A 14,524-nucleotide genomic window follows, 5' to 3' on the forward strand; every position below is an offset into this window, starting at 1 on the left:
TGACATCACTTGTTTTTGGCCCCACGTGATTCCATCACGGGTGACTTGAGTCCCACCAATCCCCGGGGGTTCCGCCCCGTGACCCCTGACCCGGCTCTTCCCCCTCCCTCCTCGGCTCCTGGCCGACTCCTCTAGGGCCCCCTCCCCTTCCGCCTGATAGGGCGGGAGCTGTGGGGCGGGGCGGACTTCTGCGCATGCGCCAAGGCTTCGCCGCCTTTGTTTCGGGCGCGCGTCTCCGGACGCGTTTGCGGCTGATGCCTTTTCCGGAGAGCCCGATGACGTCACTACCCTGACTGACGAGCCATGACGTCACTGGATTAGGGTTCTTCTCCCTCCCCCCCCATGCCCCGCCCTGCGCCGGGGGCGGGACCTCCGGGAGCTAAACGCCCCCGGACTGCGCCGGGCGCCTGCTGTTTATCCGCGGCGAGCCTTGAGATCCGGGTCCGGACGAGGGCGTGGCTAGCGCGGACCTCCGGGTCCTTGCCAGGTTGGGGGAGTAAGCGTGGCGCTGCCAGCTGGTGGGAGGGAGGGGACTGGACGCTGAGTCATTGCCGGGCGTGGGGAAGGGCGGGGCAGGACTCCTGGGTCATTGCCAGGTGCGGGGAGGAGGGGGCAGGATGCCTGGGTCATTACCACATGTATATGGGGGAGGGGGGCTGAGAGGGACAGGACGCCTGGGTCCCTGCCGCCTGGGGGGGAACAGGATGCCTGAGTTTCTGCCAGATTGGGGGAGGACTAGACGCCCAATTCCAGAGGATGGGGACCAGAATGCCGGTGTCCGGAGGAAGGAAGATAAGAGGATGTGGGGAGGAATGTTGACCTGGGGGCCTAAGGGCTCCGTGGCTCACCCTAGGATGCAGGGTGCATCCCTGTGGGTGGTCTCTGGGAGAAGGGAGCCTCATTGGCTTGGGTCCTAAGTAGGGGGAGGGAGGCAGGATTCTTGGCTCCTGGGGTGTTTCTTGGAAGGACTGGTGGGGTGATTGAGGGCTGGAGGTTGGGAAGCCCGGGACCTGAGGTGGTGAGGACAGTGAACTGGGACCTCAGCTTTTATATGCTGAGTCCTTGGGAGAAAAGAAAGGAAGCAGCGGGCAGCTGTGCCGGGAATTGTCTCTAGGGTGCTAGGACAAAGCTGTAAGGACTGATCGAAGGATAAGGATTGATAACAGTGAGTCCTGAGTGCATTTTTGGTGCCAGGGTCTATTGTCTGGGCTTGGGAAGGGAGGGGATGGGGGGGGGGGGCGGAGAAAGAAAGGAGAGAATATCTAGGTCCACGGAAAAAGGACTAAGGATGTGGGGCGAAGGGTGTGGAGAACCTGGATTCTGAGTGCTGGCATCTCCAGTCACCTGGGCTGAATGTAGAAGGGGAGGAAATTGGAGTACTGTCTCAAGGAATTAGGAACTCTAGATGCCAGAATGCTAGGCAGATAGCTAAAGAGGGAGGAATTTGCCTGGGTCCTGGAGGGCGAGAGGAGGTCTGAGGGGTAAGAAACCTGGGTCCAGATCACTTGGTGACCCCCTCCCCTCCTCTCTCCACCCGCAGCCCCAACCATGCCTCCCCCGCGGGGTGACGTGACCGCCTTATTCCTGGGTCCCCCCGGTTCAGGAAAGTCGGAGCTCATCGCTGCACTCCGGAAGGCTCCAGAGGCCTGGCATGAAGATGCGAGAGTCCCTGCCCTCTACCCCGCGGGACCTGGTCTCTTCCTGGGCGAGCTAAGCTGCCCTCCTGCAGCGCCCGAGCCCTGGGCAGCCGAGGCTGACGTGCTTGTACTGGTCTGGGGGCCTCGGATCGGGAACGGGGCTGAGGAAGAGGATGGGTCTCTGCCCGAGGGGCTGGGGGCAGCTGGGCGGGCGGCCCTGGCCCGTGGGGCACCCCTGCTAGCGGTGTGGAGCCGGGGTCCCAGGAATGAGAACGCTGGGACCCCAGAGCAGCCTGAAGACCTGGAGCAGGAAAGGATGAAGGCGGCCGCCCAGTTGGCCGCTGCCGGGCTCGGGGCCGCGCCACTTTATATACTTAGTCGGCCTGGACCCCAAGGAACTGACCTGACCAGACTTAGAGAGGCGCTACATGACCAAGGAGCGGCCCTGGAGAGGTAGGGCCTGAGTCCACCCCGCCTCCGCCTTCCCCGAACCCTGTGGCCCAGCAGCCCCTCAAGTGTGGGGGCCAAGCTCCTCACCAAATTTTCTGCTTCTCCCATCTTCTTGAGCCCACCCATCTAGTCCTAGAAGAGAGTTGGTGATCTAGCTGGGGTGAGGGGGCAGGTGAAGGAATCCCTAAGCGGCCTGAAATTCCTTCCCAACGCACCTGGCCTTGTCCTCCAAGGTTCAGAGCACTCATGATCTCCTCCTACCCTCTTGTCCCCTCCACCCCTCCCTCACCTCCAGCCTTTGTATGTTCTCCCCTTCCAGGCTGCTGCCTCCTGCCCAGGAAGGTTTCGAGGTCGTGGGAGGGGCCGAGCTAGAAGCGGTGCGCGAGGCTTTCGAGGCAGGCGGCCTGGAGGCTGCCATGACCTGGCTGCGCTCGGGCCTCGAGCGTCTGGGAAGCGCCCGGGTGGATTTGGGCGTGGCTGGTCCAGAAGCCCCCACAGTCATAGGATCCCTTCTTGGGCAGGACCTTGAACCCACTCCCACCTCCCCTGGGCCAGCCCCCTATCCTGCCCCTGACAGGTCCAACGTGGTCCTCTGGGCCCTTCCTGACGATGCCGACCTCACCGCCAGCCCTGACCCCGGGCCTGCTCACTATGATGCCCTGGTCCTGGTGATTCTGGGAGCGCCGACGCCAGCCGACGTATCCCGTGGGAGGGCGCTGGCGGGTCCTGTCACACCCCTCTTCTTTGTAAGGACCGACGGGGAAGGCGAGGACCCTGAACTAGAAGACGCTGAAGAGAAATCTGGCCCCGAGGGTGGGGAGGACAAAGAAAGAGATAGAGAGGACGGAAAGAAGGATGATGGTGGGAAGAATTCGGGCAGCGGGAATACATCGCGAGACGGGGACCCGAAATCGGGCGGTGGATCTGGGGAGCACGAGATAAGATCGGGCCGTGGGGAGGGGGAGGAGGAGGGCTGGGAGGTGCTGGGCGCGGAAGAGGCCGAGGATGCCCCGCCGCCTGTCTTCCCCTTGCGTCCCGGGGGACTGCCAGGTCTAGCGGCTGCGCTACAACGAGCCCTGAGCCCTGCCCAGGGAACAGCCCTGCTGCTGGCCTTGCCTCCCGCATCTGCAAGGGCAGCGCGCGCCAAGGCGGACGCGCTGCGGGCTGGAGCGTGGCGCGCGGCCCTGCTGGCCAGTGTGGCCGCAGCTGCGTCCCCGGCTCCGGGGCTGGGACACGCGTGCGATGTGGCCCTGCTGCGGGGTCAACTGGCTGGCTACCGACGCGCGCTGGGGCTTGAGGCGGCCGCCGTAGCGCGGCGAGAGCTCGCCTTGGGACTAGAGCCTGGGACCCTGGTGGGGCGCGAGCGCTCGCGACTGGCACTGAACGGAGCTGCCCGTGGAGAGGTGGAGGCGCGCTTGCGGGGCTGGGCCGGCGAAGGAACCGCTGGCGGCGCGGCCTTGGGCGCGCTCTCCTTCCTGTGGCCGGCGGGCGGCGCGGCGGCCACCGGGGGCCTCGGATACCGCGCGGCCCACGGCGTGCTCCTGGCGTCTCTAGACGAGCTGCAGGCGGATGCTGAGAACGTGCTGGGCCCGGGCCCGGGCCCAGACCCTGAGTAAAGACCATGTCCTTACTGCGCCCGGGTCTCTGCCCCCTGGAAATCCTGGGGTAGATGGAGAGAAGGAAGCCTGGATGTTCTGGGATCTTGAATTCCCAGTGCTGATGGGGCACTGGCTGGGCGCTCTGGATGCCTGGGCCATTGAGGTGGGGGGTGGGGGGGGGCGGGGGGGATATCACAATGCTGGCCTTCGCACAGGATCAGGATGCAAGATCAGGCTGGGGAAAATGATACTACCCGGATCTTGGGATGGGGAGACCCAGTTGGCACAGAGACCAAGGGATGATGACGAGACAGAAATAGAAAGAGACTGGTTGGGATGCTCTCACCTTTGAACTGCCTCTCTCTCATTTGTTTTTCTTGGGTCTGCAGTGTGGTGTTGTGGAAGTACAGGGAATGGAGAGAGCTGTGGACCGGTAGTTGCCTTTATTTATGCATTTATCCTGATTCATCCAACCTCCCTGCCTCCTCTCCCCCATCCAGTGGCAAGTTGGGTGGGGAGGGGGATCCTATCAGAGGGGCTCCATAAAGATTGTGTCTCCACTGGAAAGGGAAAGAAATGGGCAATATCCCTAGATATTGGCAACCTCAACAAGCCTTCCCATCCCCACCTGAAGCTGCCTGGGCCAGGCCTCCACAAATACTCGGGTCAAATCAGAATCTCAGAATCCCGAAGAACTGAAGCCATCTAATCTGACCTGTACTTGAACAGGAATCCTTTCCACATCTTTCTGGGAGAGCACTATTGATGGAGAACTCATTATTTACTACGATAATCCATTGTCCTCTCTGATGGCAGGGGGTCTTGACCATGAACTTAGTGGCTTTTTAATAAATATTTTGATAACATTTCGAAATAGTGTGTGTTCCTCTGTAATCCTGTGTTTGGATATGCATTTAAAGACAGGCTTAGAAGAGACTGTAAAAGTGCAGATCTGTTCTGCCCTGGTTATGCCATTTGTACTGCTGGTAGACCCTCCAAGAGCACAGAGATACAGAAGAAAGAAAGACAATCCATGGTGTGTGTGTGTGTGTATAGGGGGGAGTTTACTGGGTTAATCGAGGAAGCTGACTTACAGGCTCAGTCTCTGGCAGAAAGAGGACTACCCTTAGGACAGGTCAGATATTATATAGAAACAGAACAAAGATATAGTGCCAGGGATGGTCCAAGGTCACAGTCATGTTCTCCCAGAGGATGGTTGGGACTCCTTTTGCTGTGGAGTCATACATAAGTCCCCTCACACTATGACTCCTACCACCCACAGATCCATAGGTTTCATCTTTTTGCCAAAAGGGTCCAGGACACAGAAGATTAAGAAACTGCTTTAAAGGTGAGGAAGTTCTCTTTTACACTGAGCTGAATGTTTCTTCTTGTTCTGCACAAAGGGTGGGATGGGGGGGAGGGGGCAGCTAGGTGGTGCAGTGGGTAAGAGCACCAGTGCAGGAGCCAGGAGGGTCTGAGTTCAAATCTCACCTCAGACACTTGACACTAGCTGTGTGACCTTGGGCAAGTCACTTAATTCCAATTGCCTCATCCTGGGTCATCTCCAGTCATCCTGATGAATATCTGGTCACTGGATTCAGATGGCTCTGGAGAAGTGATGCTGGTGACCTGCACAGCCCTCACTCACTCAAAACAAAGTCAAGTGCAAGTCATGTCATCATTTCTCTGATGGCATGGTCTTCTTCGGCAATGAAGGACAAACACACACACACAAGGGGGTCATGCTGAACAATTCTAAAATCCTTCCTGAAGGGACTGATGAAGATGCCTGTCTTGACCTTCCTACTTCTCTGTGGATAAACGGTTCCAGGTGTTTGAGCAAGTGAACATTTAGTATGATCTTCAGGACCATCACTATCCTGGTTTCCTTCTGCCAGGCATTATTAGGCTTATCAATATCCTTCTTAAAGTGAGGGAGATGGGGACAGAAACATACCAGAGAACCCTGGGACCATTACTTCCCTTGTCCTGAATGTGATGCCTTTGTACTCAGCAAGGCACCCCAGCTTGGACTTGGGTTCTTGATTTTTTAAATCCTTGATTTTTTAAATTTAAATTTCTAAATCCTATAAGACAATAGTTAATCTTGTCATTTTATTAGATTCAGCCCAGTGAGCTTTGTATTTCCCAATTCAGCAGTCTCTCCCAGCCCTGCCCCCTTAGCTCCTCCAAACCTCATCTCTCCTCAAACTTCACATGGTTCCCCCTCCCCTCGCTCCCTCAGCTGAGAACCTTAGCTCATTTTACAGGTAAAATTGAAGTCATTCACCATGAGCTCTATCTTCTTTCCTCTTCATCTCCCATTACTTAGATGCCTTCTCACATGATGAGGTAGCCTGACTCCTTACCATGACTCACCCCTCTACCTATTCAAGTGATCCCATTCCATACTGTCTCCAGCAGTTGTTTTTCATTCTTTCCTTTGTAGCTCCTTGAAAAGGCCATCTACAATAGGTGTCTCCACTTTTTCTCCTCACCCTTTTCTTACACCCTTACAATCCAGCTTCTGACATTACCTATCATCCCACTGACACCGATTTCTCTGAAGTTACTAATGATCCCTTCGTTGCCAAATCCAATGGCCTTTTCTCAACCCTCCTTCTCCTTGACCTCTCTATAGGCTTTGTCACTGTGGATCACTCTCTCCTCTTTGGTGTTTTCTTCTCTCTCTGTGTAATGGTTCTCCTCCCATTTGTTAGATTCCTTTGTCTCCTTTGCTGGATCTTCTTCCAGCTCACACCCTCTAACCTTGGGTGTCCCAAGTCGGTCCTGGTCTACAGTGGGTGCTTCCTAAATATTTATTGACTTGAATTGAACAATGGCCACTATAGATCATCCACTCCTCCAGGACGGTATGCTGTCTTTGGGTTTTGGTGACAGTACTCTCTCCTGACTCTCACCCTGTCACATCCGGCAAACTGACTTCTCTGCTCACAGGACCACCACCCCAGTTCAGGAACTCATCCCGTCTCTGTCATCCACCTCCTAAGTGCTCCATAAGCCTCAGATCACAACCAGTCCTTACCCAACTGCCAAAGTTCTGGGTGCTGTCGTTCAGAAAACTGCTGGAGCTGTCTATTTCCTCTGGGGTCCAATAGATGCTCCTTGGTTAGGTATTTAAAGCCTTTCCCAGTCTGGCTGTATTCTGCCTTTCCAAACTTACTCCCCTTCAAACACTCTACAATCTAAAGAATCTGGCTTGGTACGTGGCCCCATGTTCCACTGCATCTTCTTTCTTCATGTTTTTGTACAGGCTTGGAATGCACTGCCTTTCTCCCCTTTGCATCTTATAATATTATAACATTTATATAATGCCTACTATGTGCCAGCCACCCTACTAAGTGCTTTTACAACTATTATCTCACTTGATCTCATAACTAGCCTGGGAGGTAGAAGTAGTTATATCATCATCCCCATTTTACAGTAATTGAGGAAACTGAGGTAAACAGAGGTTAAGTGACTTGTCAGGTTCACAGAGGCAGTAAGTATCTGAGGCTGAATTTGAACTCAGCGTCTTCCTAACTCCAGGCTTGATGTTGCACAGCTAACTTCATTTTAGAACTGTAGAAATCCTTCAAGGCCTACCTCTAATGCCCCTTCCAACATAAGGTCTTTCCTGATCTCCCTGGGTGCTACTGTGTTCCCTCCAATCCCACCTCCCAAATTACCTTCTATTTATTTGTTTATTTATGTTTTCTATGTTATATTCCCTAATAGAATGTATGCTTATTGTGGGATGACACATTGTTGTTGCGTAGTGTCTGTCTCTCCATTTCCCCATTTGGCATTTTCTTGGCAAAGGTACTGGAGTGGTTTGCCATTTCCTTCTCCAGCTCATTTTGCAGATGAGGAAACTGAGGCAAACAGAGTTAAGTGACTTGCCCAGGGTCATGAAACTAGAGTCTTAGACCAGATTTGAACTCAGGAAGATGAGTCTTCCTGATGCCAGGTCTGACACTCTGTGTGCTATGGTGTCACCTAGCTGCCTAGCTACATTCACCTAACTACCATTCTCCTGCCCAGGTTTCCTCGCCTGGCCTCTTGTTCCTATACTCATCCCCTGACCCTTCAGATTGAGGGGAAAGGCACAGGGCTTCTTTTTCAACTGATCTCCCTTACTTAAACAAACCAAAAAAAAGTCACATAAAATTCAGTATAATTATAGTGACCAAGCTTAGCCTCCAAGGAAGAGTTGAAAACTACATTCCTTTTTGCAGAGGTGTGATAGGGAAGTGTCCATACACCGTCAGAGGTGTGCGTTGATTTTACCGACCTGTTGTTTTTTTTTTCCTCTATTTTATTCTTTGTGACTAGGGCTAGATCACTGCGGAGGGAACAGGGAGGAGTCTCTTTGGAAATGAAATGCGAAGGTATTAATTCTCCCCTCCCCCGCAAGGGAACTAGGTATTTGGACAGCACCAAGATTATTCCGGCATTTTCCTGGCCCTCAGGGTCCAGAGATACATCGTCTGAATTCCGAGAACCTGCGGGCTGCGTCTCCCAGGTTCAGACCTGAGCCTCTACTCTGTGTCTGCCCACTCCCTTACGGCAATCGTGATGCAGCTGACTAGACATACTCAGAATTGGTCCTCTGGGGTAACTGGTTTAATTGGGTGATAAGAGGAGCTTGGTGGTGAGTATAGGGTTTGGGATGGTCTCCAGATGCAATGCTCAGTGGGCTAAGACAGTAGCTTTTTCTCCGCCCTGCCTGGGGCTTGGGGGGCAGGGACACAGTCGGCCCTCCGGAGTTCGTAGGTGTAAGTCACCGAAGGCACCTCAGTACCAACCTTGGCGCAGCAGGCGCTCTTGGTGGCACATCCACGCATGGCAAATTTGGTGTTGATGATTCCTGGTGGAAGTGGGATGGGGTCAGCCTCCGACCCAAAAGCACTGTGCCCTGTCCCACCCTCTCAGGAAACCGGCTCCCTTAGTTTCCATTCCAGTTCGGGGATCAAGCTGCCTGATTGATCCTGCCTACTTAGGGACCTGGGTCCTGATGCCCCAGTCCCCTCAGCTTCCCACAGTATTCTGGCACCTAGACACGCCTCGCTCAATAACCCAGCCCCTGTGTCTCCTTCCTCCCCGCCGGAGGTCCCAAAGCTAGTCACCTGTCTGCACCGTCCCGGAGAAGTAGACGCACTGTGTCTCGTGCCCCATGCACTGGACCATCTCGTCCCCGGGGCAGGTTTCTTGGAAGGCCGCCATACAGGATGGGCAGCGGAGTCCGTTCAGTGTTCTGTTGTCCTTCGGGGCTGGGGTGGAGAGAGGGAAAAAGATTGCATCTGCCCAGCGATAGGCTCAGGGCCAGAGGACTCCGAGGGAGGGCGGGGAGATGGGTGGGAGAGGCCCATTAGCTCCAGCTGAGCTGGCTACCATCCAGGAATACTGGAGAGCCAGCTTGGACAAAAGTGAGCCAGCTCTGGGGAATTCAGGCCGTTGGGACATGCGCGCTCCAAAGGAACGGAATATCTGGAGCCACAGAGATAGAAGGGTACCCTCTTGGAGTCTGGAACTGAAGAAGGAAGAGCAAGGCTCTAAGAAAGTCGTGATGGGGCAGTTAGGTGCTGGAATGGAAAGAAGGGCAATGACTTGGAAGATGAGAAGGAAGGAATGGGATATTTGAGAGGATCAGGGTTCAAGGATATGGGAGGCCGTCAAGCAGAGAGAGCTTTATCGGGAGGAACTGGTCACTGGTTGCAGGTGGAGGAGGGGAAAGGTCCATACTTGGAATGCTGCCCTGGTTACAGCCATCCTCCTGGCAACAATAGGAGTTGGACACCATGTGCTCCTCATGCAGCAGAGTGGTGGAGATGAAGCCGGAGTAACAGTCCTTGTACTTCATGCAGTTTTTTGAGGTGTACAGGGACTCTTTGCCTCCTGGGGGTGAAGGCAAAAAAAAGTGTCAGGAACTCTCATCACCAGTCCAGACACAAACAGAGAGAGAAATGATTTTCTCTTAAGGTCTCCCTCCCCATCCTGTAACTGGGGAGCAGGAGAAAGAAACTGGGTTTGTTCCATGGATCTACCTTCAAATCTGAGCCTTGCCCACCTACTGCCTCCGTAGCCTGGAACCTAGTATGTGCTTAATAAATATTTATTGACTGACTTTGGAGAAATCACTGAGCCTCAGTTTCCTCTCCTGTAAAATTCGGAGGGGTGGAAGTAGAATAGGTGGCCTCTAAGATCCTGGCATGACCCCATGATGGTCACCTCTTCCATAGTTGTGACAGCTTCTCTACTCCCATTCCTGTGTTATGCTCTTCATGGACCTCCATACCAATTTCAGTCATCCCCAAGTTGTAATGTCATCCTCCCAACACCTGAGATGGTCTTCCTCCCTCCCCGCTGCCGCCCAGGACTCACCTCATAGCAGCACCCTTTTCCCCATACCTGTGGTGGACAACCCCACAATGATTACACAGGCATCCTTCTCAGCCTCACAGAGCTTCAATTTGCCGGTGCAGGCAGGTCCTGATTCCTTACACACCTCACAATACAGAGACTGAGCTGAGGGGAAAGACTGGGCCATCAGGACCCCTGGGTCTCTGAGGAGGCAGAAGCATGGGCAACCAGAGACCTGGATCTCTGAAGGAATGGGCTGGGGGGATTAAGAACCTTGGATGTCTGAGGGGACATGGATGGGGGGATCAGAACTCTTGGGTCTCTGCTGGAGATCTGGATGACTGAGTTCCTGTGATGACCAGGTCCTGTGACCTGGGTGGAGCAATGGGGGAGTCCCTGGACACTCACAACCAAACTATCCCCTGGCGGCAGGAAGCCACTCAGTCTGAGGCTGCATTGTGTAATTACATGGCTGGGGACGCCTGAGTCCAGAATTTGGACTGGAACTGGAGGGGGATTGTTGTTAGAGGTTAGAGGGCAGGTACTTCTTTGGGGCTGGGGGAGGGGGCAGCTGTCACGGACCCAGGAGCTAGCCCTACTAGCCATTCTTGTTAGCTCAGGGGGGTCCAGGAATGAGGTACCTGAGAGCATGAATGATCAAAATGCCTAGGTCCCCAGTGTTCTGGTGATTTTGTACCTAGATTCCTAACTCCCTGAGGGAATGGAGGACTCAAACATTTGTCTTCCCCCAGGTGCTGGAGGCTCAAATGCCTAGATGCCAGACACCAAAGGGACTTCCCTGTAGGATGGTCCCCTGTAGGACCTCTGGAAAGAGGTCCAGAGACCTGGATCCCACTGAGAGAAACATGTTATGAAGTTACTTTCCTGGGATTCTGGAACCCTTCCTCACTTCTATCCCCTCCCCAGATCCTAGAGTCCAGGACCCACAACCCAGGGGTGCTGGGGTGGCACTCACCAAGGGGCAAAAGGGTACAGAGCAGGCTGAGGGCCAACAGGCCCAGCTGGGGGTTCCTGGTGATCCTCATGATGTCTGTTCCTAGATCAAGGCCCACAGGCCTTATAGAAGGGCAGTGGCAGGGGGAAGGGCCAGCCCAATCCCTGCCCCTCCCCCCAGTCTGGTCCCAGTTACCAAGATAACCTTAGAGGATCCTGGGACCCATACTCCTTCCCTCCTCCCTGTCCTTGGTCCATCTTCTACCATACAGGATGGCAAAGCTTGGGGGGAAGAGGCTAGTGTTGGGAGGAGTCAAAGTCCCAGGGTCCCTCCTTCTCTTTTGCCCAGTTTTCTTAATGACTCACACCCTACCCTGCCCAGCTTCTCCAACCAGCTTTCCCTTGCCCAGCTTGTCCCTACACGTTGATGTGGGGGCCAGGATGTCTGGGTCCTTCCACCCCCAAGACCTGCTCACACTCCTGTCTTTATGTGCAGAGTTCTTTACCTGCTGCCCCCAGACTTGACCCCTCCCCGTGATGGGGCAGGGTACAAGTCCCTGGGGGAGGGTGGGGACAGGGGGAGCCCCTAGTCACTTCATAGAATCCTCCATTGTCAGAGCTGGAAGGGACCTTGTAAGATGGAATGGCAGAGAACCTTAGAACCTGGAATGTCAGAGCTGGGAGGACCCTTAAAGGTATAACCTCCTCATGCTCTAGATGGAGAAACTGAGATTAATCTCAGTAGATTCCTTCCTGTCTCAAGGCCTCAGTTTTTCCATTTGTTGGAGAGATGGAGTCTAAAATCCCTACCAGCTCAAAATCTACAATCTCATAATTAAGATGGCAACCCAAACTGGGGAATCCTATGTTCTGATGATTTCCCATTCACATACTGCCATTGCCCTGAGCAAATCACATTCTCTCCTTCCTCTGTACCTGTAAAATGGGATCATTGATGCTTACCTCATGGAGCTGTTTCAAAAGAGCTTGTAAGCTTGGAGAGACTGAAGTGACTGGGAGTTCTTTGTCTCCCATAGCACACACCCCCTCCCCCAGGTGTCTGAAAACAGGTGGGGAAAGGGAGGTTGTAACATGCTGGGGAAAGGGGCCACTCACACATGGAGGAACACCTGAGAGCTGAAAGGCTGGTGAAAACCAGAGAATTTGCCATCAATGGATGGGAATTTTGTGCCCTGCCTCAGTTTTCATCATATGGCCAGAGCCAAGAGCAGCAGCAGATTTTCAAGTGATTCATCAGGCCAAGGAACAGGGGCATGACTCAAGTTTTGTTCCACAGAGGGCATCTTGCTCTTGAAAAAGTGGCAGAAGTTGGATGTTAGGTCACTGTAAACCTTGGACCAAAACTCTGGATTTACACAGCCTGGGTTTGAGCTTGGGGGTGGGGGTGGGGAGTTGGTTCATGCTGTCCACCTCTACTCCCTCCAGGTTCATTCTGGGAAATCTCAGAATATACTTCCTGGCTAGGGTTCCACAGATGTGTATAAAAGGGTCTCTCAAATCCTTTACAAGCACTCAAGGTAGCAATACATTTACAGGAGATGCAAGACAGCCTTCATTTCATTCAGTCTGTCAAACAACCAACTATATGCCAGGCATCAAACTAAGTACTGAGGATACAAAAAGAGGGAAAAGACAGTCCCTACCCTCAAGGAGGGCAGGAGACATACAGTCTAATTGGGGGGGGGTCAACCTAAAAAGGAACATACAGAGCAAATGATATACAGATAAATAGTAAAGAATCAACAGAGAGAAGGCACTGGGAGTAAGAGGGGTTCTATAGAAGGTGGGATTTTGGTTGGGACTTCAAGCCTGAGAGGTCAGTTGGAGTGGAAAGGGGCTCAGTATCAGTGGATTGAAGGGTACACGTGGAGGGGTAAGATGTAAGAGGACTGGAAAGGTAGGAAGGGCCAGGTTATGAAGGGCTTTCAACCGCAAACAATGCATTTTGTATCTTATCCTAGAGGTAATAGGGAACCACTTGAGCAGGGGAGGGACATTACTGAATCTGTGATTTAAGAAAATCATGTTAGTGGCTGAAGGGAGGACAGGCTAGAGCAGGGAGAGATTCTAAGCAGACCACCTTCCACCCCAGCAGTAATAGTCCAAAAGTGAGGTAATGAAGGTCTACACCGCTGTGACAGCGTAAGATGAAAGGAGGTATATTTCACCCCCACAGATAATGCAGAATTCAAAAATTAATAGCCAACATAAATATAGTGCCAGGCACTTTACCAATATTATCTCATTTGATCCTCACAACAACCCTGGGGGGCAAGTGCTATTATTAGCTCCATTTCACACATGTGAAAACTGAGGCAGTCAGAGCTGAAGTGATTTGCCCAGGGTCTGAGGTTGGATTTGAACTTAGGTCTTCCAGACTCAGCGCTCTAAGCACCGTGGAGTCTCTTTATTCTAAGGTCTGAGTCGTCTCCAGAACGGGAACCATTTCCAGGCAGGGGAGTCGGGGCAATGCCCGGAAATTCTGATGACTGTTTTCCTCGGCAGAGATACCTAGGCCTCGCGCAAGAGGAAAACACACCTGAGGCGAGCCCCGCCCCCAGCCCCACCTACTTAACCCACGCTACCCTGATAGCTGGGTCACCTGTGGCTGTTCCCCGGACTCCCGCGAGCCCTGTCCATGGTGCCCTTCTTTTCTCTACAGCTTATTCCTCGTCTTTTGACGGCTCAGACACCCAAGGACCCCCTCATCTTCCCAAACTTGAGCTCACACAAGGCAGCTCCCAAGACCGGTGTTCCCCAGGACCACCTCCACCCCGATGGTAGCTTTCAGGCTGGATTCTGGAATCAGCCCCCGTCCTAGTTATGGTTGAGGTCGGGTGTAAAAAGAATCTCCGAGAAAGACTTTTTTTTAGCTTAAAAAAAAAAAAGCAAATAGCAAAGATTCAAAACAGTTAAAGGAAGCGCTCGGTGGGGTCTGGGGTGCCCGCAGGAGGTGGGGGAGGGGTTTGCACCCGAGGGGCGAGTTCGATCCGCGTTATTGACATCTGCTCCCTCATTTAAGGGCTCAAGCCGCGACGTGCAGCCTTGGTCCATTTCCAGGGTGAACAGTTGGCCCCAGAGGGGGTCATTGCGCGCCCCCTCCTCCAGGAAGCTCCTCCTGATCTGCCCCCCAGAATTACTTTGTATGTATTGATCTATGTACAAGCTGCACCCCCATCCACAAAACCTCCCCAAGGGTAGAGTTCAGGGGGCGGTGAATGGTAAATTAATAGCTGGGCCTGTAAATAGTCTGTCGTCAGAGGGCACCCTTCACAAAACCAGGTCTAGCTCTGGGTGGGGAGGTACTGGGTTCTAGTTATGCCCTTTGCTGTGTGACCTCAGGTAAGTCGCTGCCCCTCTCTGGGCTCGAATCCGATGACGTAGGCTCAGCTTCAGATGCCTGGGCTGGATCTGAGGCTGCCTGGGTTTAATGGGGCTCGGAACGGGTCTGCATGGCCCCGCCCACTCCACACCTGCAAGGGCTCCTCCAAAACTAAACTG

General features: G+C 53.7%; 2 protein-coding genes across 6 annotated transcripts; one reads left to right on the forward strand and one right to left on the reverse strand.

Annotated features, from left to right (window-relative positions):
- Positions 1–16: 16 nt before the first annotated feature.
- On the forward strand, positions 17–4,559 carry IRGQ (immunity related GTPase Q). 2 transcript variants are annotated; one of them, XM_072607830.1, is made up of 3 exons: positions 17–487; positions 1,541–2,090; positions 2,407–4,559. In XM_072607830.1, the coding sequence occupies exons 1-3, from the start codon at positions 343–345 to the stop codon at positions 3,701–3,703; spliced, it is 1,992 nt and encodes a 663-aa protein (XP_072463931.1). In that variant the 5' UTR covers positions 17–342; the 3' UTR covers positions 3,704–4,559. The 2 variants fall into 2 exon arrangements, with proteins under 2 accessions (XP_072463931.1, XP_072463932.1); XM_072607831.1 differs by lacking the exon at positions 17–487 and adding an exon at positions 661–1,165.
- Positions 4,560–8,289: 3,730 nt separating this feature from the next.
- On the reverse strand, positions 8,290–11,655 carry PINLYP (phospholipase A2 inhibitor and LY6/PLAUR domain containing). Of its 4 annotated transcripts, none has more exons than XM_072607838.1 (6): positions 11,509–11,655; positions 11,025–11,105; positions 10,097–10,213; positions 9,431–9,583; positions 8,815–8,958; positions 8,290–8,555 (listed from the first exon to the last, which is right to left on the reverse strand). In XM_072607838.1, the coding sequence occupies exons 2-6, from the start codon at positions 11,092–11,094 to the stop codon at positions 8,386–8,388; spliced, it is 654 nt and encodes a 217-aa protein (XP_072463939.1). In that variant the 5' UTR covers positions 11,095–11,105; positions 11,509–11,655; the 3' UTR covers positions 8,290–8,385. The 4 variants fall into 4 exon arrangements, with proteins under 4 accessions (XP_072463939.1, XP_072463936.1, XP_072463937.1 ...); XM_072607835.1 differs by lacking the exon at positions 11,509–11,655 and adding an exon at positions 11,424–11,441; XM_072607836.1 differs by lacking the exon at positions 11,509–11,655 and adding an exon at positions 11,376–11,393.
- Between the last annotated feature and the right edge of the window lie 2,869 nt (positions 11,656–14,524).

This window comes from Notamacropus eugenii, chromosome 5 (assembly GCF_028372415.1).
Source record: "Notamacropus eugenii isolate mMacEug1 chromosome 5, mMacEug1.pri_v2, whole genome shotgun sequence".
NCBI lineage: Eukaryota > Metazoa > Chordata > Mammalia > Diprotodontia > Macropodidae > Notamacropus > Notamacropus eugenii.